This window comes from Colletotrichum jinshuiense, chromosome 7, assembly GCF_051148585.1.
Source record: "Colletotrichum jinshuiense chromosome 7, complete sequence".
In the NCBI taxonomy this organism is placed as follows: Eukaryota; Fungi; Ascomycota; class Sordariomycetes; order Glomerellales; family Glomerellaceae; genus Colletotrichum; species Colletotrichum jinshuiense.
In genome coordinates this window covers 2,849,225-2,872,457 of record NC_139314.1, presented here as the reverse complement: position 1 = coordinate 2,872,457, position 23,233 = coordinate 2,849,225, and the positions used below count along the sequence as shown (strand labels likewise).

General features: G+C 54.4%; 6 protein-coding genes across 6 annotated transcripts; 4 read left to right on the top strand and 2 right to left on the bottom strand.

Moving 5' to 3' along the window:
* Positions 1 to 1,780: 1,780 nt before the first annotated feature.
* EsH8_VII_000755 (E3 ubiquitin-protein ligase RNF103) lies at positions 1,781 to 3,263 on the top strand (the record flags this gene model as incomplete). Its single annotated transcript, XM_083270888.1, has 2 exons — positions 1,781 to 2,055; positions 2,120 to 3,263. 2 exons carry the CDS (start codon positions 1,781 to 1,783, stop codon positions 3,261 to 3,263), a joined length of 1,419 nt encoding a protein of 472 aa, XP_083128445.1.
* Positions 3,264 to 3,767: 504 nt separating this feature from the next.
* Positions 3,768 to 4,820, bottom strand: EsH8_VII_000754 (GPALPP motifs-containing protein 1; the record flags this gene model as incomplete). Its single annotated transcript, XM_083270887.1, has 1 exon — positions 3,768 to 4,820. One exon carries the CDS (start codon positions 4,818 to 4,820, stop codon positions 3,768 to 3,770), a length of 1,053 nt encoding a protein of 350 aa, XP_083128444.1.
* Positions 4,821 to 5,441: 621 nt separating this feature from the next.
* EsH8_VII_000753 (CORVET complex membrane-binding subunit VPS8) lies at positions 5,442 to 10,330 on the top strand (the record flags this gene model as incomplete). The annotated part of the gene is made up of 2 exons (XM_083270886.1): positions 5,442 to 5,735; positions 5,789 to 10,330. The coding sequence occupies 2 exons, from the start codon at positions 5,442 to 5,444 to the stop codon at positions 10,328 to 10,330; spliced, it is 4,836 nt and encodes a 1,611-aa protein (XP_083128443.1).
* A 2,614-nt stretch (positions 10,331 to 12,944) lies between these two features.
* On the top strand, positions 12,945 to 15,061 carry EsH8_VII_000752 (uncharacterized protein; the record flags this gene model as incomplete). Its single annotated transcript, XM_083270885.1, has 9 exons — positions 12,945 to 13,226; positions 13,297 to 13,436; positions 13,490 to 13,594; positions 13,648 to 13,658; positions 13,711 to 13,790; positions 13,847 to 13,872; positions 13,934 to 14,105; positions 14,168 to 14,632; positions 14,708 to 15,061. The coding sequence occupies 9 exons, from the start codon at positions 12,945 to 12,947 to the stop codon at positions 15,059 to 15,061; spliced, it is 1,635 nt and encodes a 544-aa protein (XP_083128442.1).
* Positions 15,062 to 17,248: 2,187 nt separating this feature from the next.
* EsH8_VII_000751 (MBOAT, membrane-bound O-acyltransferase family-domain-containing protein) lies at positions 17,249 to 19,369 on the top strand (the record flags this gene model as incomplete). The annotated part of the gene is made up of 5 exons (XM_083270884.1): positions 17,249 to 17,507; positions 17,570 to 17,637; positions 17,709 to 18,287; positions 18,346 to 19,207; positions 19,263 to 19,369. The coding sequence occupies 5 exons, from the start codon at positions 17,249 to 17,251 to the stop codon at positions 19,367 to 19,369; spliced, it is 1,875 nt and encodes a 624-aa protein (XP_083128441.1).
* A 318-nt stretch (positions 19,370 to 19,687) lies between these two features.
* Positions 19,688 to 20,658, bottom strand: EsH8_VII_000750 (uncharacterized protein; the record flags this gene model as incomplete). Its single annotated transcript, XM_083270883.1, has 2 exons — positions 19,688 to 20,407; positions 20,551 to 20,658. The coding sequence occupies 2 exons, from the start codon at positions 20,656 to 20,658 to the stop codon at positions 19,688 to 19,690; spliced, it is 828 nt and encodes a 275-aa protein (XP_083128440.1).
* Positions 20,659 to 23,233: the final 2,575 nt, after the last annotated feature.

Sequence of the window (23,233 nt, the reverse complement as noted above, 5' to 3'; positions counted from 1 at the left end):
ATCGAAGAGCGACGACAAAGAAGAACCGGCCCGGATTGTCCAGCATGGTAGGAGGATGACGGAGCATTGATCCCATTGAGAAGAAGCTGAGCTGAGATCAAGCAGCTGTGCCGCCATCAAACACCGCTGGCTGGCGGGGGAGAGCCCAGACCAGACCGGCATCTGGCCCGGCCAAGCATTTGGTTGCATGCACATCTCCCCTGGGAGTGGTGGACGAATGCAAAGTGCTTTCCCAATAGAGGACATTCTCCCAAAGCCAAGCAAAGGCAAAACATCTATTCCATTTCACACATTCTTAGCATCACTGGTGAGGGTGTCCAGTTCTCGATGGCTTCTTTGAGCCATGGACAAATAAAACAATGGGCCTTGTCTCTCTGCACCCGTCTCTCCCATTCTCCCCGCCTCTTCTTTGCTGGTTCCCCGGCCAAGCCCCCTGGCAGCACCATGGCAGCTCACCCTGTACATGGTATGAAAGCAACCACCACCCACTTGCTATGTGAACACTTAGACGAGCTGTTGCGCTAGGCCGGAAAAGGGATGGTGGTCTGCCCGAGTGCTGAGTCCACCACTCATGCTGTCTCTAGTGTACTGTTATCTTGCCCAAACGAGACTAGTTCGGCCATCCCGTGAACTGGAAACGAGGTGACTGACGGGCTTGAGTCCATGCCCTTGACTGCTCGCCCGGACTCGAGAGCGTCCATGTCAGTCACCAGCCCAATGCCTCAGACGTTCAGCTCAGTTACCTAGGCAAGTAATGTGGTGCGGCGCGGTGCGGTACCTGGTGTCGCAATGCTTGGCCTACCGCGCTGGATGTATACTGTACACATTCATTGTCTCCATCTCCCACGGCACCCTCCGGCCCCCTTTCCCTGCTGCGGCCTGGTCTCTCCTCGCAGCAGCTGGAGAGGAGGTGCGCACCAGCACAGCACAGCACAGCACAGCACAGAGTGGAAATGCCGGCTGGTCTGAGGCATCGCAGTGGCACAGTGTGAGGGCGCGAGGGCAGCCAACACCACGACCCTCGCCCGGGGCCAGGCCCACTCTTTGCTCCCCTCCACCTCCCTGCATCCAGTCCCAGCCCAGTCCAGTCCAACTCGGCCCTGGCCAATCCCATCTTGCAGCCCATTCCGTTCCATCGCTCTTCCCCGTCTTTCCTTCCCTGCTTGTGCTGCTGCACTACTACTGCTGCACTTGCTGGTTTGGGCGTCTGGGTGACTGGGTCTCTCCTGCTCCTCCTCTTCACTTACCCGCCCGCCGCCTCGCATTTCCACTTTTTTGTGTCGACCGGGCTGTGTAACTGTCCGTCAGAGTTCCATGTCCTGTTCCATACTTATCCCACTCCACCTGCACTTTCCATCACTCCGCACTCTCTTGCCTGCTTTTGTCAACCATCCACCAACCCCCATCCGACGTCGTGTCGTGATTTTCCTCTCGTTTCAATCCCCTCTGCTCACCACGCCCTCCACGGCTGCGAGTAGATTGGAAAGACGGCTTTCGGCATTCCAAACAATTCTCCTGGAGAGGGATAATTTCCCCCCATTCACTCTGCGCCTGTGTCGATTGCAGACCGCATGCGAACGGGGGTTCAGGTCGACCATTTCCGTCGAGAGACGCTGTTTTCGGCCCTCCTAGGTCCAAGGAAAGGCACCTGCCTCCCGGCAACACGCAAATAACTCCTCCATGATCTCGCCTCTCTTCCGACCGTGATTTACTCCTCGACATCACCCACCGTCGGCGTTGGATCCGTTTGACGACTTGGTCCACCAAATAACCCGTCACAATGGCTGTCATCAACCAGGTCTTGGTCGAGGTCTCCCGCTTCGTCGTGCGGCAGGTCTCCGAGTCGTCATCTCTGCCTGCTGCTACCACCGCATCCGTGGCGACTGCTAGCGAAACTGCATCTCCGACTACATCGACTACCGACAATCCATCTCCCACCAACTCGAACAATGGAGGCGGAGGCGGAGGTAATGGTGGTGGTGGTGGTGGCTCCACGAGCTCCCCGTTGCTCTTCTTCGTTGCCCTCGGCTTCGGAGTGGTCTTCACCAACCTATGGTCAGCTTAACCTGCCATTCAACCCCTGGCATGAGTCTCATCAAGTATCTAACATTTTTCTCAGGATCATCGTTGGCGTGAAGTACTGCTTCCGTTACAACGCTCGTAACAGAGCCATGCGTCTCAACGAGGATGGCGAGCCCATTAACCTGGAGAACATGCCTCGCCCGCATCGCCGTCGCCGCGAGAAGAAGCTGATGACGATGGATGAGGTCAACGACAAATTCCCCATGATGAAGTACAAGGCCTGGGTTTCCCAACGCGCGCGTGAAGGCCTACCCACTGCTGGAGGCGTCTCTGCTCCGCCAAGTCGAGCAAACAGTGTCCGCTCTGTCGACGGAATTGTTCCCGACTTGCCCTCGAAGGAACGCGAGTCCACCGATGATCGCCCCGCCACCAGTACTGACAAGGCGATCACATCCGAGAAGCCGACCGAGAATGCGGCGAAGAAGGAAGGTGACACCTCTACAACGCCTGCCAACGCCGACGTAACGCAATCCTCTCCGACTTCTGCGACTGCTCTCCAGCGCGTTCACAGTGAGGATGATGATGAAGATGACGAACATATTAACGCCGCCCTGCCGCCCGAGTTGATGGCTACAAGCGGTGATACCTGTGCCATCTGCATCGATACGCTGGAGGACGACGATGATATCCGTGGACTTACTTGCGGCCATGCGTTCCATGCTGTCTGCGTCGACCCCTGGCTTACCAGCCGTAGAGCCTGCTGCCCACTCTGCAAGGCTGATTACTACACACCCAAGCCGCGCCCGACTCCGGGTGATGGTGACCCCAACGCAGCTGGTGACATGGGCCGAACGGCATCTCGCACAAATATGCCCAACGCCCCGCCAACTGCTTGGTACAGCCTTAGCGGCGGACGCCTGAACCTTGGAGGAGGACGGAGCAGAAGTAACCGCCCTGGTGATAGCCAGTCCAACCGCCGCCGCCGCGCCCGCCAGCAGGCTGCATCTGCCGCAAACCAGAACACATCGCAAGCATCGCCGCCTGTTGCAGAGAACCAGGAGTCTCGCGGCCTTCTTTCGAATATCAGAATGCCCGCTTTCCGTAACCCTCTCCGACGCGGTGCCGCCCAGGCACAGACGGAGAGCCCGGGAGCCTCTGGGGCCAACGTTACTCCGTCCCAGCTTGAGGCTGGTGCGCAGACTACACAGGCTCCAGTCACCACCACGACGGAGGCGCGGTGACCGAAACTTTTTTTGACTCTATCGCCTTTTCGGCGATTGCGATCTTTTATTGTTGCGCTCTACTCGTGTACATCATACCCAGAGACCAATTTGCAGATCTCAGCATAGACCTGCGATGTTGACTGCATCTATACAGGCAACACGATGCCGCTTTTCATACCCACACTTACATATGACTCGTCTGGAGGAGGAAGAGGCCACACGGAACAAAAGGGGACGGTTGAGGGCTTTGCTACGATGCGGCAGAGGTGGATTTGCATCGCCGTACAGGTGGCAGGGCTTGGTTTGGTTTCTCTGGAATTACAAGGGGAGCGGCGGAGTTGCGGCGACATAGGCATCACTCGTCACGGAATAATGACAATTGACAACGTTCAAACAACTACTATCTCACCGTTCAAACGTGAAATGAACCTTGGGGCCAATGCGGTCGAAATTGAAGTGAGAAATTGCTTGTTCTAATACACGGGAGGATGAAATTATGAGTTCATATCTAACAAATGGGTATCATAGATACGACCCCTTCTGAAAACGACCACCAAAGTCTTTGGCTCTGTTGAGCAGTTCCCTCCGCTGCGCTGTCCCGATCTTGCCTCCCAACGACATGTCCTTTTCTCTGTCGAATGCCCTCTGGCTAGGGTCATCTTCCTCCTCTTCGTCCTTTTCAGGCTTTGCGCCGCTCTTCTTGCTCTTCTGATGCTCCTCGTACATGCTCCGGCCACGGGAGCTTGCAATGTTTTCGCTGATTCGTCTATCGCGCTCCTCCTCCTCTTTTGTACGGCGCGGCTTCTGCTGATCCGCCGCCGCAGTCTGGTCTCCACGACCGAGCACCGCGTCCTCGAGACGCTTGCGTTTCTGTTCCGGGGTCTCGGTCCAGATGCTGCTGATGCCCCCTCCGCCACCGCCGGCGGCAGCAGACGACTTACTGCTCGCGAACTTGCGACTCTTGAGCTGTGTGGGGTCGCGTTCGCGGTAGCCTGATTGTGTTGGCGGCGCAAGCATCCAGTCGTCGCGCTGCGGCGCTGTAGGACCAGTGGAGGCTTGTGCCGCTGCTGTTGCGGCGGCGGCTTGGGCTCGTTGGGCGGATGTTGTTGATGAGGGGAGGGCGGGGCCGTAGTCGTCATCGGAGTCCGAGGAGGAGTTGCCGTCGTCATGGTGGCCTGCTGGCGGCCGGGCGGGGCCTATGGGCTGTTTTGGTGGGAGGGTTGGGCCTATTGGGGCTTTGGATTTGGGAGCTTCTGGTGATGCTGCGGCGCGGGTGACAGAGGGCCCGTAGCCGTCTTCCGAGTCGGAGTCATCGAGGGGAATCTCGTTGGTGTTTGGTGGGTTTGAGGGAGGTAATGTAGGGCCGATGGAGGGGTTTGATGGCGTGGGCTTCGCGGCTGCTGCTGCTGCGCTGGGAGCGCTTGGGCCATAACTTCCGTCATCGGATTCGTCTTCGAGATCAATCTCATCGGTGTTGCGCGATTGCTTTATGGGTGGTGAATCTGCGCCTTCGTCATCCGGAGTGCGCTTTCTCTTTGAAAGATGTGGCGGGAGTTGAGGGCCAATTGAAGACATAGTGAACGCCTGTTTCTCTAAGCAAGATTTGGTGGAATAGAGTCAGGATATTCTGGGTCTGGTCCCGGTACGTGGGTGAGAGCTGTTCGCGACGCGCGCGCGTGGGGCCTGGATGCAGTTATAAAGCGAGAACCTGTGATGTAAGTTTCGAGGCCCACTAAGCATGTAGGCATGTACTATTATGTTTGCGACGATCAGGTTGCGGCCCGCCGGAGAAACCCCGGTCCGTACTGGAGCTCTGTGGCCGGAACCTGGAACCTGGAACTGGAAGCTGCCTGCCCTGTGTTGGTGTGGGCTGGTGCGTCCAAGCTGCGTAATGCGCTCTTGCAGAACACAACTAAACGGCTACTGATGTTGCAGCTCGCCTTTGTCTGATAGGAGCCTCAACACCACAAGTTGCATTGGAAAGGGATATTCATCTCTTCCATAGTTTTTTGTTATCTTCAGCTTGTGTTCGGATTGAACTAGCCTTCCCACAGAGCCTCCCTTCCGCAAGCGCCTATCAAGCTTCCGAACCAAAACGAACATTCTGACCTGGCTGCGACCACGAGCCATGTGCCTGATGAACTGCCATTGATGACCCTACCTTCGACGGAGAGAGATGATGGACCTGGAGACACAATGCACGATCAAGACGACCGGTCCTCCGCGGACATACCAGCCTCCAGTGACAACGAGACGGTGAAAGCTGAGAGGGAGGAAGACGGCATCGTCGGCCTTCTGGACGATGATGCCCAAGCTTCCGGCACATCACCAGCGATCGAGAATGGCGCGGTCTCGAACCGATACCGCGAGATTCTGCGTGGACAAGCCGACGATGCCTCCGAGGAAGGCTCGGTGGATGCGGTTCCCAGGCGGGCAGGGAGCCCGATTGATTCCTTGATGTCGGTCCCCGATGATTCCCCCTCTGTCCAGGCAAGTATCGCTCTCAACTCTAGCCAGCATGCACCGGCTGACCTTGGACCCAGGGCTCCGTGATCTCTTCCCCAAGCAGCAGTGTTCTTCCATCCATGGCTTCCAGACCTGGCCTCAGCAGTCCCACACCCTCATTCCGACCCTTCGACCGCCGCTTCCAGTCCCGCATCTCCTCCGCCAGCTTTATCCACAGCCCGCGATCTTCCTCCCCCGCCTTCCTCTCTGGCCACAGCCGTTCCGCATCCCTCAGCTCAGGCCTGTTGGACCGCGACGATACCGAAACCCCCTCTCCGCCATGGGAGGTTGTACGGTGGACGAGGTTGAAGAAACTCAACGGCCAGGCCTTCTCAGAGGCTGGCAAGCGCAACTTCGGCGCACCAACCTGCATTGCTGTCTCCGCTTCGATTGTGCTGGGGACCAGCAAGGGTATAATACTAATGTTTGATTACAACCAGGTCTTGAAAACCATTATTGGACCCGGAACCAAGGCTGTCGAGTCCGGTGCCATCACGGCGATTGCTATCTCGGCAGACCACACCACCATTGCTGGCGGCCATGCCAACGGAAGCATATTCACTTGGGAGACGAACCGGGCATCAAGACCTTTCTTACACATACCGCACTTGGATCAAACGCAGCTACAGAACAGGACCGCGGATGGACACCTTCCCGGAGTTGCAGTTACCCACCTTGGGTTCCTCGGGACGAGACATACTGCGCTCGTGTCCGCAGATGATCGTGGCATGGCATTCTCGCACCTGGCAACGAGAGGAACGGGGTCTCTTGGCCGGACCGTAAAAACCACGAGAATTCTTGGAAGGTACCCGAATACTGCACCTCCGACCGGCAAGTCACTCAAGCCTAGTACAGTTCTGGCTTTCAATTCCCTGCCCCTCGGCAACACTGAGAGAGCGACTGACACCATGGGTCTTACGGCCATGCTCACACCGTACCTGTTGGTCATCGTATCCACGACCCCCGTAGCTCAGACTCAGCACAAATCTGCTAGGCCGAAGGACGTGGCTCACCACAGCGCAATGACCGGCTGTTTAGCGTGGTTCCCCGCTGTCAAGCTGAAGGTTCCGGATCCTGTCACAGGCAGCGACATATCCAAAGTCAAATTGGTGTACTGCTGGTCCAACGTCCTCACTGTTCTTGATGTTGACGAAATACCGGCCGAGAACAAGGACAAACCTCCGACTCTCAAGTTTAAGGCGCGGAGTAGATGGAAGTGTGAAGAGGCCATCGTCGCGGTTCAGTGGCTTAGTCGCTCTGTACTCACTGTCTTGACCATCACACAGCGCCTAATCGTTCTCGAGGACCGAACTATGCGCATGACGGAAGGGTTCGACCTCATCAACAAATTCATATACCATGCTGACGTCTTTTCGAAACAATTGCACAATTTGGTAGAGCAGCTGGATGAAGAGGACACTTCTATGCATGGCGTTGTAGCCGACGCCTTCTACATGAGTTTCAAGACATACAAGGGCAAGATCTTTCTGCTCGGGTTCAACGATGTCTCGATAGGATCCTTGTCGAACTGGGCTGACCGCATCATTGCTCTCATGGAGAACGGTGACTACGTTGGCGCTATCCAGCTTGGCACTTCGTACTACACCGGCGATGCTGACAAGCTTACTATCGGCTTGCCTGAAGATACTGAATTGCGGCACTCGATGGTTCGCGACAAGCTCATGGAGATTATGAGAGCGTCGCTCAAGTACGCTTTCACTCAGCGGCAGAAAGATAGGACAGCTGCCGACGACAGCCATCTGCGAGAATTGGCAGAGATCTGTTTCACTGCCTGCCACAGCGTCGGTGACCTTGACTTCCTCTTTGACGAGATGTACGAGTGGTACGAGGACGCCGGCGTCGAAGGCATTTTCTTCGAAACTATGGAGCCCTACATTCTCGAGAAGAGCATTACCGTCGTACCCCCAGCCGTCGTCAAGGCTACAGTGACCTACTACGTTACCAAAGGGTGGGAGAGTCGCCTCGAGGAGATAATTGTTCACATGGACACCATGACTCTGGATCTGGACCAGATCACGCTTCTGTGCAAGCAGCACAGTCTTTACGATGCGCTGATATATGTGTGGAACCAAGCATTGGACGATTATATCACGCCATTGATCGACTTGCTCACCCTGCTTGTCCCTCTCATGAGCAACGGCGATTACATGTCTTCCGGAAACATGGAAGACGAGATATATGGCGTGAACGCTCTGAAGATGTTTCCCTACCTCTCCTACACTTTGACAGGCAGAGTATATCCTACCGGCGAGGTCATGGATGATGCAGTTGCCTCGAAAGCTAAAGCTGAAATATACTGGTTTCTGTTCTCCGGAAATAGCGTCACATGGCCCAAGGGTAGTAACCGACGCTTTCTCACACGACCTGATCAACACACCGAACCGTCCTTCCCGTATCTCAGACTGATTCTGAAGTTTGATGCGCCGAGTTTCCTTAGCGCTGTGAACGAGGCATTTGAAGACTCGTTCTTGAACGATTCGCCTGACAAGCAGGTTAACGGTGGTATCAGAGGCGACGTGCCTGAAGAGCAAATCTTCGGTCGCACAGTTGATCGCCAATACATTGTTTCTATACTTCTAGAGATCATGAACCCGTCGGACTTTGCTGCAGAAGACACGATCTACCTCGACATGTTCATCGCCCGCAATCTTCCCAAATTCCCCCAATATTTGCTTTTTCCTGGCTCGACCCTTACAAAGGTCTTGGCGGGGCTATGCAACTACCCTGGTGATGACCTCGCCGAAGACGCACAACTCAGTGCCGAATACCTCTTATCAATATACCAGCCGCCGGACGTCGGTATGCTAATTCCGATGTTCAAGAATGCCGGGTTCTATCGGATTCTGAAGAGGCAATACAAGGTTGACAAACAGTATGGCAAGCTTGTCCAGACTTATTTCGAGGACCCCGATGACCGGGACGCCGTCTTTGAATGCATCGGGGATTGCCTACGGCCACACAGTGGTCTAAATCGTCGACAGGTTCAAGAAGTCCTTGAAGCCATCAAGAATAACGCAAAGGCCCTCCTTGAGACCAACCCTCCCGAAGCGGCAAAAGCGCTGGCCGCACAGTCTGTAGACATTCATCAACATGTCCTGGATTCTGCTGAAGATGCACCGGGTTTGCAGTTCTTTTATCTGAGAACCCTGCTCGAGCCTGAAAAGCGAGATGGAGAATCCCCGACGAACCCAGATCGGGTTCTTATCGAACGCTACGTACAGCTTATGTGCAGGTATGACCCGTCTCATGTATCCGACTACATTGGGTTGGTTCAGTCTGTCAATCTCAGGCTTGATGTCTTACTTCCTGCTATGGAAGAGACCGGTGTTATCGATGCCGCTGTTGTTCTGATGGCTCGCGAGGGGCAGGTCAAGGATGCTATGGACAGACTTGTCAAGCACCTTGGCACTCTCGAGTCGGCTTTGCAAGGCGTTTTGGCGGGTGCACGATCCAAGAGCTCGGGCGGTCTGCAGTCAGGGGCCGAGGAAACCCTGCGGGCGTTGCAGAAGTATGTCCACGTAGGCATCTGGCTTTGTCAAGGTCAAACCAAATCGTCGAGAAAAGCGAACGGCGTCCAACGCAAATCAAAGTCTTCAACAACTGAGACGTTATCGCCGGATGAAGAACTGTGGCTCAGTTTGATTGACGCGGCGGTTCAGACCACACGGCAGCTTTCCTCTACCATTGACTCTTTGGGCAGCAATCAGAACGGCACTCTATCTGATGATGAGACCCTCGATGTACTGGACGAACTTGACAAGGAGAAGCTCTTGACTCTGCTCAGGTCTCTAGTGCAGCACACCTTTACAGCCCTCCTTACGACGACATCCAGCCCTGCAGGAGCCCAGGCTGGCGGCCGACTTCTTTCCAATGCTGGAAGCAACCTATCATTTCTTCGCATCCTGCGAGCTTTCCTTACCCGCGCTGCGGCCTCTTCCCCAAACCTTGCGGATCTTCGGTCCGTACTGGCCTCCATCTTTTCGGCATATGCCTATGAAGAGTCGATACTACGGCTATCGAACCGACTGCTTGAACGAAGTCTGTTCGTCAATGTCAAGCAAGCAGTGGACCTTCGCCAGCGTGGTTGGCGGCCCAGGGGATCGGCATGCGAAGCTTGCGGTCGCCGGATCTGGGGCCCTGGAGTTTCGGGCAATGTTTTCGAGGCCTGGGAGGAGAAGCAGACACACGACGAGCAGCAGAAAGCCGAGAGAAAAGCCCATATTACAGAAGGAGATGAGCGGGGGAAGGGCAAAGCTGGAGGCTCGAGCGACGTATCTCAGACCACATTCGACTCGAAAGGAAAAGGCAGGGCTGCGCCCGTAGTACCGGAGCCTCACGATGAGGGAGATGAGACAGCGCCAGAAGAGGGTACCGATGGCCAGAGCGATGCAATCGCAAAGCCCAAAGAGCAGCCGCTGGGACCGTTGGTTGTGCTGGCTTGCAGACACATCTACCATCAGAGCTGTCTGGACGCTTACCAGTCGCGACCGGATGTTGAAAAAGAGAGCCGCAGGCTCGAGAGCCATGCCAGGGAATATAGGTGCCCGATTGATGGATAGGCGAGTTGTATCTTCTGTGTACTAGGCATGTACAAATTTCACGATTTCATGAACGAAGATTTTTAGCACGGTATCCCTTGGCGGTTGAACCAAGGGGAAATATACAATTGGCATTACTTCTTCGTGAGTATATGTTATTGTTGGACTTTAATTGTCTCATATGGCGTTTACCACAGCGTGAGTATTCTCGAGAGGGAGACACGGTGGGAGCAAATGCCTATCTTGTGCCGGTGATGGACCATGATCATTGTTCACAGATTGAACACGATCAGCTAAGTTTAAACGAAGCAGCCTTTAGCATCGATTCTGTTTTCATTGCAAACCCATGTTTTTCGAGTGTTTTTCTTTCTTGGATATCGATGTGACGTTGATTTAAAGCGTGTTCATCTTGTCATCATGCAAGTGTCAAGTTTACAATATGGTAGGGCATGGCCTGGGTGATGTGTAGTCTACTGGGAATTATTTAAGCAGAGAGCAGCCAATTCTTATCGTTGGGGATGGGGGGGTTATTTCGCCCAACAAATTACCGATCAATAGAAATGCATACAGACAACTCTTTCTTTGAAATAGACCACCACAAAGCCGAGGAACTTACACGAAAGAAGCGGCCAGAGAAAACATTTACACAGATAACTGCTAAGTTCGAACCCGAATGATGGTCGGCGGAGGCGCGGAGCCGGCGGAGCCGATGAAAGCAAGGGCCTGAGATGACCAGACGGAAGGCGCTTGAGCCATCGTCCGCCCTGGGCTCTTTCCAATAATCATCTCGCGACCCTCCCGATTAGGAACAAGAAACCCCCATCCCCCTCAATTGGGAATCCGAGAATCAATTTTGTCAAGGACGTGGGGCTCTTTCATTTTACTTCAAATTCAACTTCCAACGACCAGTCAACATTTGCACTACGGAGTTTTGTTGCTTGAACCGATGGTCTTCTCTGTTAATGGAACAAACATCTTTTATCGTGGCCATGACGATGAGTTGCAATCAATCCCCTTGGCACTGAGGGGGGCTTAGGTGCTTCCTAGAGCTGGGGTTCGCGGTCTGAAACGCCGACTTTGCCTGTTTGAGGAGGCTGCATGCATACCTTGGTACGTCGATAAAAGAGTCGTCTCGCGATTGATGGAAGTCGAAGATGAAATGATGACTACCATGGCGCAATTGATTGCAACCCTTGTCATAAACAGGCTGCCCTCTGTTCAAAAGTCGATTTGTGCAGACGCGGTGACTGTCATCAATGGGGCGTCAGATCCAGTCGGACTTCTTCTCATGGCAGGAGCAATGCTCAGAGAGTTGGATGGCTTGCGCAAACCCTGCTGGACCGATACGAAGACGAGGAAAGTGTTGGAGACCTGTGCCTGAGGGGGCATGGCACAAGAATGTCGAAGTTGGACCCTGGGAGAGACATGGCGGTTTTCTTATGGCTGGAGGGCCACACCACACGGCCTCCTTCGCACAAGGGTAAGTGGGCCCATCTCATACCGAATTCACGGCCTGGCTAACTTTCTCTGCGGAAAGCTCGTTAGAATTTTGGAAACTAGAAAGATTTTGTCGGCGCAGCCACATGCAGCCCCGATAGCCCACCCACATCTAGGTTCCATTCATCCGGGTCCTCGCAAAAACCACAGTGGAGCAAGCGGCTTGCACGATACTCGGTGGAGTAGACAGTTGTCCCGGCACTCGACCGACGGTTTTTTCCTGGCGCTGGGCTACACGAATACAAAGATGTTCGGCATATTGCTGGATGCCGCGTGCCGACAGGGGACAGACGCATGTTGGCGGAGTGGTCATGACTTTTGAACACCTCGTGAATGTGACGCTCAGCCACGGGCTCGTCGGCAGCCAAACCGAGACCTCGACCGTAGTAATGTAGTATCCGTCAAGTCAAGGGATGTCGCGGGATGGTCCACGAAAGACCTTGTCGTCAATAAGCAATATACTGGATGTTACCTCGAGCGAGTCAACTACTGTAGCACCCCGAGAATGAATTACTCCGCAGGCTTGGGTTGGTCGGGTCCGAGGTTCGCACAGAATTCCACCAACCCGTGGGCGCTTTCTACCCCCATGACTCGGGCATTATTGTTCCACGATTCACTCCTTTGAACGTCATGTTTGGATTACCGAAGATACAAAAAGGGGGGAGAGGAAATGGGCTGAAAGACATTCTTTCAACACAGGGATTCCAGTCCGGCCTCCGGATATGACGGGTGGGACCAGGGTGACGGACGAAACGCCCGGTAGGGCCACTGCCGCCGAAAACCCATGAATGACAAGGGCAGCTTGAGCACGCTCCCGCTCCGCTTGCACCGCAACCCTCAATCTATTCCACCATAGACGTCCCATCAAGTGATCAAGCTTAAGGGGTTTCCAATCACGTTGTCGGCCGCTTCGCCCACGGCTTTTGAGCCTTGATCTTGGCAGGGCGGAGCGGACGAAGGAGGGCGCCAGGGCCTTTGATGCCAATATAATGGAACAGTTTCCTGCTTCCCGCCTTCTCGAGAAAGGATCTGCACGCTGTCGTTCCCTTCGTCCCTTCGTCGCTCCTTTACACCCAAGACCGCACTGCTGCTGCGGTTTCTACTTCCCTGGGACCTCAGACAAACGACACGGGCAACAATGTTGCTGTTTTCTCTCCTCTGCTCGCTTTTCCTCCTGCCGTCGGTCGTCTTCGCGGCCTTCGGTTGGACTGATAACGGCTCTGAATATGTTATCGACTCCGGTTCCGACCTGGTAATCAAAGTAACCAAGTGCTGCGGTGACATCTCGTCGCTTAACTACAAGGGCGTCGAGTACAACGGCTGGGGTGGCAAGAACACTCACGTCGAGAGCGGTCTTGGCACGAGCACCGTTAGCATCGCGAGCTACACCAACGTGATCAAGGTCTCAGTTGTCCACGGCGTGCGTACTCCCCCCCTTATCTTACCCATAATGCAAAACGTCTTCTACTAACACCACAACAAAACGACAGACCCTCAAGCACTGGATCTTTATCCGTTACGGAAACAACAATGTCTATCTTTTCACAAACAAGGCAGACAACTCAATCTCAGCCATGCGCTACATTGTTCGCATCAAGGGCGGCCTCTTCTCTCACGCATCAACTGAGTCGTAAGTGGCCACTCTTCACAATCGCACTGTAACGGACAACTAACAGGCTACAGGGACTTCTACGATGGCGGTAGCAGTATCATTGAGGCCCAGGACATCAACGTCAACAGCGCTGGTCTGACCAAGAGCAAACACTACCAAGGCTCCAACTACGGCCGGTATGTCTTTGATTAGTCTTCTCTCTTATAAGAACATAACTAACAACTAGCAGGACTATTGACTGTAATAATTCTCAACCACTAAGTCCCTATTAGAATATACTAATCCTTTCCAGATGACTATGTCGGCCGCAAGAAGACGGGTGTCGGCTTGTTCATGATTAGAAGCAACCACGAGAAGGCTTCTGGCGGTCCCGTAAGCAGCAGCCAACAGCATTCAGAAGGGTCTAGGCTAACCGCAGTGACCGACAGTTCTTCCGTTCCCTGGTTCGCAGAGCGTTCGTACCCCCACCCCTCTTGCTATACGTTAAGAGGAACCATCTGCTAACGTCGTATTAGTGATCCCACGGGTGAGGATTTGTACGACATCTACTACTACAACATGGGTCACACCGATCCCATGCGTACCGGTCTCCAGGGCCCCTCTGTACTCTCTTTCACTGCCGGCGGAGATCCTGACAGCAACCTCTTCGCTCGCAAGGCAGACTGGTCCTGGTTCGACGACAAGGGTGTATGTATATCCCCTTTTTTTGGTCTTACTCTGTAAACATCATTTGCTAACATCATGCCTAGTTGGACGGATGGGTTCCTGCTTCTGGCCGTGGCTACGCTTCCGGTGTTGGTCTCTCCAACATGAAGTCTGGCAAGACCTACGTCGTCGGTCTCTCCAACTCTGCCGCGCAGTACTGGGGCACTGCTGGCGCCGGGGGCGCCTGGTCCATCACTAAGATCATCCCCGGCACCTACACCCTGACTGTCTACAAGGAGGAGCTTGAGGTTGCCACTTCCTCCGTTACCATCAAGGCTGGCGCCGGCACCGCTGTCAACACAATCACCTGCGTGGACCCCCAGGACGATACTACCATCTGGCGCATCGGAGAATGGGATGGCACGCCCCGGGGATTCCTCAACTTCGAGGACACCCCGATGAAGCTCACCTACATGCACCCCTCGGATAGCCGTATCTCAACCTGGAATGCCGGCAACTTCATTGTTGGCACGCATTCTGCCAACAGATTCCCCGGCTACATGTGGAAGGTAAGGGACGGTCCTGCTATCTAACTCACCCCCTATATCTCCATCTAGGCTGTGTGCTAACGCTCCCGTTTGTAGGAGGTCAACAGCGGCTACCTCATCTACTTCAAGCTCACCGCCGAGCAGCTCAAGACCGCTCACACGGTTCGCATCGGTATCACGGAGGCGTACATCGGCGGCCGCCCCGCCATCACAGTCAACCAGTGGTCTTCCGCCTTGCCCGCCGCCACCACTCAGGCCAGCACCCGCTCGTTGACTGTCGGTACTTACCGTGGAAACAACGTAAAGTTGACCTACACCGTGCCCCAGACCGCCTGGATTCAGAGCACGAGCGAGTGGCAGATTCTTACCATCAACATCATCAGCGGCAGCTCCGGCGTCAAGTTCCTGAGCCCTGGTGTCAGCTTCGACGCTATTGAGCTCCTGCCTTAAGGGGACCAAGGGCGTAATACCGTGACGGCCGAGAGAGATGATTTGCGCCCTTGTTTTGCAATTTACCATTTTCGAAAACTTCTTGCACATATAACCCCATAAATAAGCTTACTGTACATAAAACCCGTATATATTACACATGAAAGCCTTCGGGCCCGAGTACATATCACTCAAGCAAATATCATACCATGCATCGTTCTCATAAGAGGATCCGTATTCGTCTAAATCTTCGACTTTCTCGCATACCATCTTGGCACCCTGCCGTTTCTGTGCACAGCTCTCCCATATCAGTTATCCCTTTCCATTGCCGACAGCAGCTCGAGTCACTGGCACCGAAAAACAAGAGCCACAAAATACAGTCTTAATCTCATGCATTTCTGTTTCTCTTAAATATCATAGGAACAATTCGCGTGGGCCTGGTTCTATCGTCGTGTAGTGAGTATGAAGTCATTATGCATCGCTTGCAATGCTTGACTTCAGGGGCTCGAAGCTCAACTGGGAACTGTCCCCACCGTCGTATAGACATGCTTAAGAAACAGCGTATTCAAACTGAGAGGCTTATCCTGGGTAATCACTAGAAGGCCTTTGAGATTTCCGCGTCTCGTTCATATTACATCCCATGTCCCAGGTGGATGGCCAAGGTTCTAGCTATCATGGGACATTCACAATCAATGATTGAATGGTCCATCCTTGAGTGCCATGCATGCCCCAACGCATCAACCGAACGAAATATGAAACAACAGTCCTGACTGGTTGGGTATGCTCGTTGCGGCACCCACAACAAAGTGGTTTTACTCTATCTAGCTAGGTGCAGCCCATTGTTTCAAGCACGGGTCCCGATTCAATATGGAAAGAATACTGTACTTAGTGGAAAAAGAGAGAATTAGGAGCCGAAGTTAAAGCGAAAGTTGGCATAATACATCCCTTCATGGTTCTTGGTAACGGACAGAGCTTGTGCTAGCCACATCCCAGACTCCCCCCGGAGCCCCTGACGTATTTGTCCACTGGTCCCTGTATTTGCGATAATACTCGGTGCCAGTGATATTGTAGACAAAATACCTTAAAAGGAGTGGTTTGCGAAGCATTACAAGGCTAATATATATCAGCCAGTTGCTGGCTCAACCACGCCGACATGACTACCAATGAGTGGTAATTGGAGGGCCTTACCTGTATCTGTGGCGAGTCTAGGAAGCAGGAGGTATATATGAACAAAGTACGCTTAACTACTGCATTATGTAAGGAGATTACGACTAGAACAGGAAATACACACCGGCTTCAAGCTTCCCTTGCCAGATGGTTGAAGACCTGGCCTTCATCCCGAACAATATAAATTGCGCCCTCTCCGCCGTCACATCTATTCAATTACGTGTCGCCGAGGACTACAGTCCGCCGACATCCTCATGATACAGTTAACGGGACCCTGGGGTTTTCAATCGGTATGACCAGCTGTGGTAGGGAATCAATGTCAAGCTGCTCAAGCATGCTTGCCCGGTGACATCCGGGCTTCTGGTCGGCCCCACATCGGAGGACGGAGCCGACGAGCACGAAGGTGCTAACGGGACAGTCGGAGGGATGATTCTGCGCCGGTCACCCCCGCCTCTTGACGAAGCACCTCTGTTAAGAGACAGACAGCTGGTGGCTGGCCAGGGGTGAGAGACAAGTTCTTGATAGATGCAAAAGCTACGTCGTTGGATTGTTGCTTCTTGATTTGCATTAGTCCGCCGCCATTGGCCAGACCCTCTTGAAGCAGGTACCAAGGCGTCTTTTGATGGAGGCGACCCTGAACCCCCCCAGTGCCAAAAAAGGGGGTTTGCCGATCAATCCCCGCCAATTGGGTTGCTCTAGAAAAAAATGCCCCGGCTTTGCGGGCAGTGCAGCTAGCCGTTTACGCGGGTACAGAATACCTTGTCTAAGCTTAGCGTAGCAGCTTGCGTCACAAAAATAACCCGTCTGGACACATGGGACGGAAATGCGAACCCGCGAGACACGAGACCTCCCTCAATCTCCCACTTCGCACCCTTCGACTTACCGAACCCCTCGAATTGCCCGGGGCTGTCAAATTCGCCCTTGCGACAGCACCGAAGAGCTACTTCTTGAAACCTCAACAACAATGAGCTAGAGCCACCATTTGTTGCCTTGTCTTTTCTTCTCTGACGTGCCAGCTCTCGAAGCTCGCCACAGCCCGCCATGGCTGCCCTCCTCAAATTCCTGAGGAGCATCTACGACCTCGACAACCTCGACACACGCTTCACGAACTCCTCTTCGGTTCCTTACAGGACCGTTGTCGAGGCACGCACCGATCCCGCGCAGAGTCAGGAGCCGCAGAACAAGATCCGCAGCAAGGCGCAGCCATCGAAATGGAAAACCCCGGAGTTCTCCTTCTACATCATCTTCCTCAGCTTCCTCGTGCCGTACATGTTTTGGATTGCTTATGATGTGTCAAGACGTGCGTGGCCCTTGGGCAAAACGTTGGAATATTGGACCTCTGCTGATGCACAATGCCTCCAGCCTCGGATCCCCGGTACCATAACTACAAGCGTTTCCTATCTGATGGCTGGATCCCGGGTCGCAAGATTGTAAGTCACACTTCCGTCGGGAGCACCAAGCCCACGACACGACAGTCTACTTACATAGAACTTGCCCATAGGATGTCTCCGATTCTCAATACCACACATTCCGACAAAACCTCCCGTACATGGCCCTCCTCCTAATTTTCCACCCCCTCCTGCGCAAGCTCTGGAACATAATCTTTCCCGTTCCCACGGACCTGCACAAAAGGTCTGCGACCGAACAGGGCGACGCCCGTCTCGAGCAGCGCGCCTCCTTCGATTACCGCTTCGCCTACATCTTCCTGGCCGCCCTGCACGGCTTTTCCGCCTTGAAGATCCTCGCGATCCTCCATATCAACTACCAGATCGCCACGAAGCTGCCGCGGCGCTACATCCCCGTCGCGACCTGGGTGTTCAACGTATGCATGCTCTTCGCCAACGAGTTGTCCCAGGGCTACAAGTTCGCTGCCATCGCGCGCCACATCACTCCGCCGCCCGAGGTAAAGAGCGTCCTTGATGGCGACCCCTTTCTCGTACAATGGGGTGTTTGGCTCGATCAGCACGGCGGCCTGCTGTCGCGCTGGGAGATTCTCTTCAACATCACCGTTCTGCGCCTCATCAGTTTCAACTTGGACTACTACTTCAGTCTCGACCAACGCAGCGGAAGCCCCCTAGAGGTATGTCCAACAAACCCGTCTTCCGCTTCCCCCCTCCATCAGCACTAATATTCCCAAGAAGAAGCAACTTGACCCCGCCAATCTTTCCGAGCGAGACCGCCTGACCATCTCCGCTGCCCCTCAAGACTACTCCTTCCGCAACTACCTCGCCTACGCAATCTACGCGCCCCTATACCTCGTCGGCCCCATTATGACCTACAACGACTTCATCTCCCAGCTTCGCCACCCGTCCGCATCCATCGAGACACCGCGCACTCTCCGCTACGCTATTCGCTTCGCCCTGGTCCTGCTCGCCATGGAGGTAATCCTTCACTACGACTACATCTGTGCCATCTCCCGCGCGGGGCCCGATTGGTCCATCTACACCCCCGCCCAGCTCTCTCTGCTCTCCTTCTTCAACCTCCACATCATCTGGCTCAAGCTCCTCCTCCCCTGGCGCCTCTTCCGTCTCTGGTCCCTCATCGACGGCGTCGATGCCCCGGAGAACATGCTCCGCTGCGTTTCCAACAACTGGTCCCCCAAATCCTTCTGGAAGGCCTGGCACCGCTCCTTCAACCGCTGGCTCATCCGCTACATCTACATCCCGCTAGGCGGCGCAAACTTCCGCTCGTGGTCAACCACGGTCCGCTCCGTTGCCACGTACCTGCTGGTTTTTACTTTTGTCGCCCTCTGGCACGACATTCGTCTGCGCCTGCTTATCTGGGGCTGGCTCATCGTGCTCTTCCTCCTGCCCGAGGTCCTCGCGCACCTCCTCTTCCCGGCGAGGAAGTGGGAGAGCAGGCCGACGGCGTACCGTCTGCTCTGCGGCCTCGGGGCCATCGCCAACGTCCTCATGATGATGACCGCCAACCTCGTCGGCTTTGCCGTCGGGCTGGACGGCTTGCAGAATATTCTCCACGGTATTCTGCACGACTGGTCAGGTAAGTGCGCGCCGGCAATGTTTACCGCATCCAGGGAAGCTTACTCTAGTCGCAGGTGTGATGTTCTTCCTGACTGCTTGTTTCTCCCTCTTTGTAGGCATTCAGGTCATGTTCGAATTCAGGGAGGCCGAGATGAGAAGAGGCATCTCGCTGAAGTGCTAGTCTCCGCAATAATGCAGTTCCGAGGGACGTTACAGCGATGTGTATTATATAGTTATATATTTGTTTGCATTACTTGTATTACCATACCACACAGCTTATGTGCTGTACTACTACTTGATGCACCCTCCCTTGCGCCTCTTAAGCCGTGATGTAGAATATGACAGTGACACCATACCGTTCTTCGGGGTATAATAACAATTCAGCGCCCGCTTCCAACCCTTATCCTGACTCCTCCTTTTATACATGCCCATAGCAGCGTACGTCGTCGACCGGGGGAGATGCGGCTCTCTCACACACAAACACAAACGCCGACAGGCCTCAGTGCTTGGAATTGATCGTGCCCAACTCGGTATCGTATTGGCCGAAGCGCTGCTGCGCAAACTTGCCGTCCATGCCCAGCTTCTTCTCCGTCACCCACTCTCTCAACCAGATCAGGCCCTTCGCAATGAGATAGAAGATGATGCCAGCGATGGCAATGCCAATAATGTAGGCCGCCACCTTGCCGCTGCCATTCGCTTTGATGTCCAAGAAGCTGTACGGATAGAAGTTCTTGGTGTAGTACGTCACGTATGCGAGCGCGAGATAGAGGGCCAGGACGATAATGACCCAAAGCATGTGCACCCATTCGAGCTGGGCGGCGCTGGTGCGCGGGATCACAATCTCGAAGAGGGCGAACACCGAGTTGAGGCCATGCTGGGAGATGTTACTCCAGGCGTTGAACTGTTCGGGATACCACGGGCCCGTTTTGATGATGGCCCAGTATACAATCGTCACGATGAAGGGGTAGGTGATAACGGTGGTGTAGTAGAAGGCGTGCAGGGCCTGCAGAGGTCGCGGGAACCGGTCGAGCAAGGGAGTGCCCGAGCGCGCGTAGGTGAAGGTGTGGATGGCCGAGATGAGGAAGTAGAAAGCCAAGCCCCAGTAGGTGAGGACGGTGAAGTAGGAGAAGCTATCGCGGACCGCCTCGCACCCGCCATACTCGGCACGAGAGCATGTCCAACCAATGATGAAGAGGCGGGTGACAAAGATGTAAAGACTCTATTGACAGATGGATGTTAGTTCCACTTCGCCGAGACAGTTTCGGTGGAGGTACGCGCGCAATGGGTAGCAGAGCAGGAGTAACGGCACTCCGAGACATGCAGGAGGATGACAATGAATGCCACAAAAGGGGCAAGACTTACAATCAGTCCGCGAAAAATTGCCAAAAGGTAGGGAGAGAGGAGCCACGAAGTCTCGAAGCGGTGGGACGGATCCCAGAGATCCTTGCCGAAAAGGAAGGCAGCGAACATTGTGTTCTGCCTGGGGTCACCCGCTGACAAGTCGCAACAACGGCGTTTCCTTCACGATGTCAAAGTTTTGGAGTTGAATCGGAAAGCGGGTGGGCGCTTCAAGACCCAAGACGAGTTTTGAACGTGGACCTTGGCGCTCGGCGCGGGTCGTTGGTCCGCAGGGGTGTGTTCCGTTGGGTGAGAAGCGCAATTACGTCGATGCCAGGGTGACCCGGCCCCAGTAGCAATGGTTATGGATTCGAAGTCGCGTGCCAAATGGTGTCGTGGAAACGAACACAATGGCGCCTCTCTATCCGTTTCGTCTACGCAGTCTACTGTAAGGGTCCCTGGGTATTTCCCAGATGCTGTTGCCGTCTGTCGAAGCTGGTTGGCGTACCTGTCCAACGCCGATCGAACTCGAGTGTAATGTTGTGATGGGCAAGTGAAGCGTGCCTTGAGCCGACGAATGCGGATACTAAAGAGTGGCCGCCCCAGACGATGTGGCTGATGCCGAGGGGAGGAGAAGCAGCCTCTTTTTTTGGCAGCGCTTTCCGCTTTGCGGGGCCAGGAACCTGGTCCAGAATGAGGGTGTTGACCGTTGCTGCAGTTAGCCGGAGATGATGTGGGGGGAAAGTACGATGCTGACGGGAGCAAAAGGGGGACGGACGATGGGGTTCTGAAAAATTCAACCCGATCCGAAAAGCTTCAGAGAAGAGGAGGATACGGCCTGCTTTTCTTCCATGTAGACTTCCATCTGGCAAGAAATCCACTCGGCTGCATCAGGTAAGACTATAATAGGGGATGTGCGCGAACCTGAACAGTATTCTAAATATGTTGTGGAAATACCGTAAGCCAAAGGCTATGCTGTTGGCGCTGACGCCCTGTAATAAGAAAAGGAATGTGCCACACGTGGCATCTCCGATCTGGGACAACACATTGCCAGAAAAGACGTCTGATGTCGAGAAGCGCTCTCATCAGCGAAGCAAAGATGCGACTGCAGAATCACCCATCCGCTGACCCTAATAGGGCGCCCAAGGTTCCGGGGCTGAAGTTCGTGGGGCTTCGTGGCTTGAAGATGGCGCGTCTTCCTATGTCTATGGTGCAGCTAGTCACGCCTTTGCCATCCATCACCATGGTGAAGGGCGTGCATGGTTGCGGGGTGAGACTCATGCAAAGGAATTCACAACTTTGGCAAGCAGATTGTAGATCGATCCCCAGACGAACCGGTCGTCGATCAAGAGGTATTCCAGGGCCGAGAGTGCCACAAGGGAACCACTTGGACGGCGGGATCGCAACCGGGACAGGCCTTGCACCTATGTGAGCCAGGCGCGCTTGTCCGATGTTGAGACGGCTGAATCTTGGACGCCCGTCATTTCCGCGCTTGCGTTGGGACGGAGAAGCGCGGTGCAAATGCGGCCGCCACTCTCCGACCCCCCCTGGGGAGCCACATCGAGCCGATGCCCGGTGGAGGATTGCCGCGGGACCTGAAAGGAGGACAACAACTCCATGCGACTGGAGCCACACACTGTGGTGACTGTGTCATAAATGACCCCCTTGGCGACGGTAACACGGAAGCTGCATCGTGCAAGTTCCACCCAAGCCCTGCAGACTGTGGCCCATCGCATCGTCATGCCCGTCATCTCGAGTGAGAAGGCTCCCCCTCTCCCCTGTCTTCCTCCCAAGTGCTCGTTTAGGCCTTGGTGTCGTATTGCAGATGTCCCGAGGTGGGTTGGCAATGTTCAAAAAAACCAATATATCGTCAGTGGAAATATCATATATTGCCAAAAACAGTCGTATGAGCCACCTGATGGGATGCCGTAATCTGACTTGACCAGGTCATTGGACCAGCAAAAAATCGTCAGCGTGCCGTTTTGGGCCATTTATTGAATTCTAACGGGATTCCAACGGAACTCGAACCAGGCCACAACGGGCAGTCTAGCAGCGGCCGCTGAGCCGTGGTTACCAAACCCAGGCATGAAGGGGAACAAGTAGTTAGGACTGGGAATCATGGCTGGACCTAACGGTCGAAGGTTTTCTGCTTTTTGGTTGTAACCATGAGACGCTGAATGACTTCCGTCCTCGCAAGCAGAACTGAAGTGGTGGTACGCACAGACTCGACTTGCGGTCAGCACCCGGGAGACTTGAACGAACCCGATGAGGCTCACTCGTTCATCTCGTCTTTTTTGTTCCTCGTCTCTTCTCATCTCCCCTGTTCCAGCCATGTCAAGGGTGTCGTAACCAATTTTGAACAGCGGTCAACGACTGGGGAAAATTGAACCAAGGGCCCAAAATGGCCATTGCGAACGGGGCCGAACATCCCATCCGATCAATACAGAAGGTATCCAGGGGCCAGGGGATGGCCATGGGGAATAAGCGGGCTCCGTTGGCGGGAGACGAGGCCGATCGATCGGGACAGCGAGCCTATGTCCGCAGATGTAAATGAGGCCGGAGATGCGAGCTGTCGATGCAACCTTCTGTCAAGCAGCGACCAAGAGACGGTGAGCATTGTTGCGCAACACAGTCGGCGGTTTGAGAGTCAGGAGTAGCTTCACTGCTCCAAGCATCAGGAGGCCGTGCGGCCGAGCACAGGTCGGAA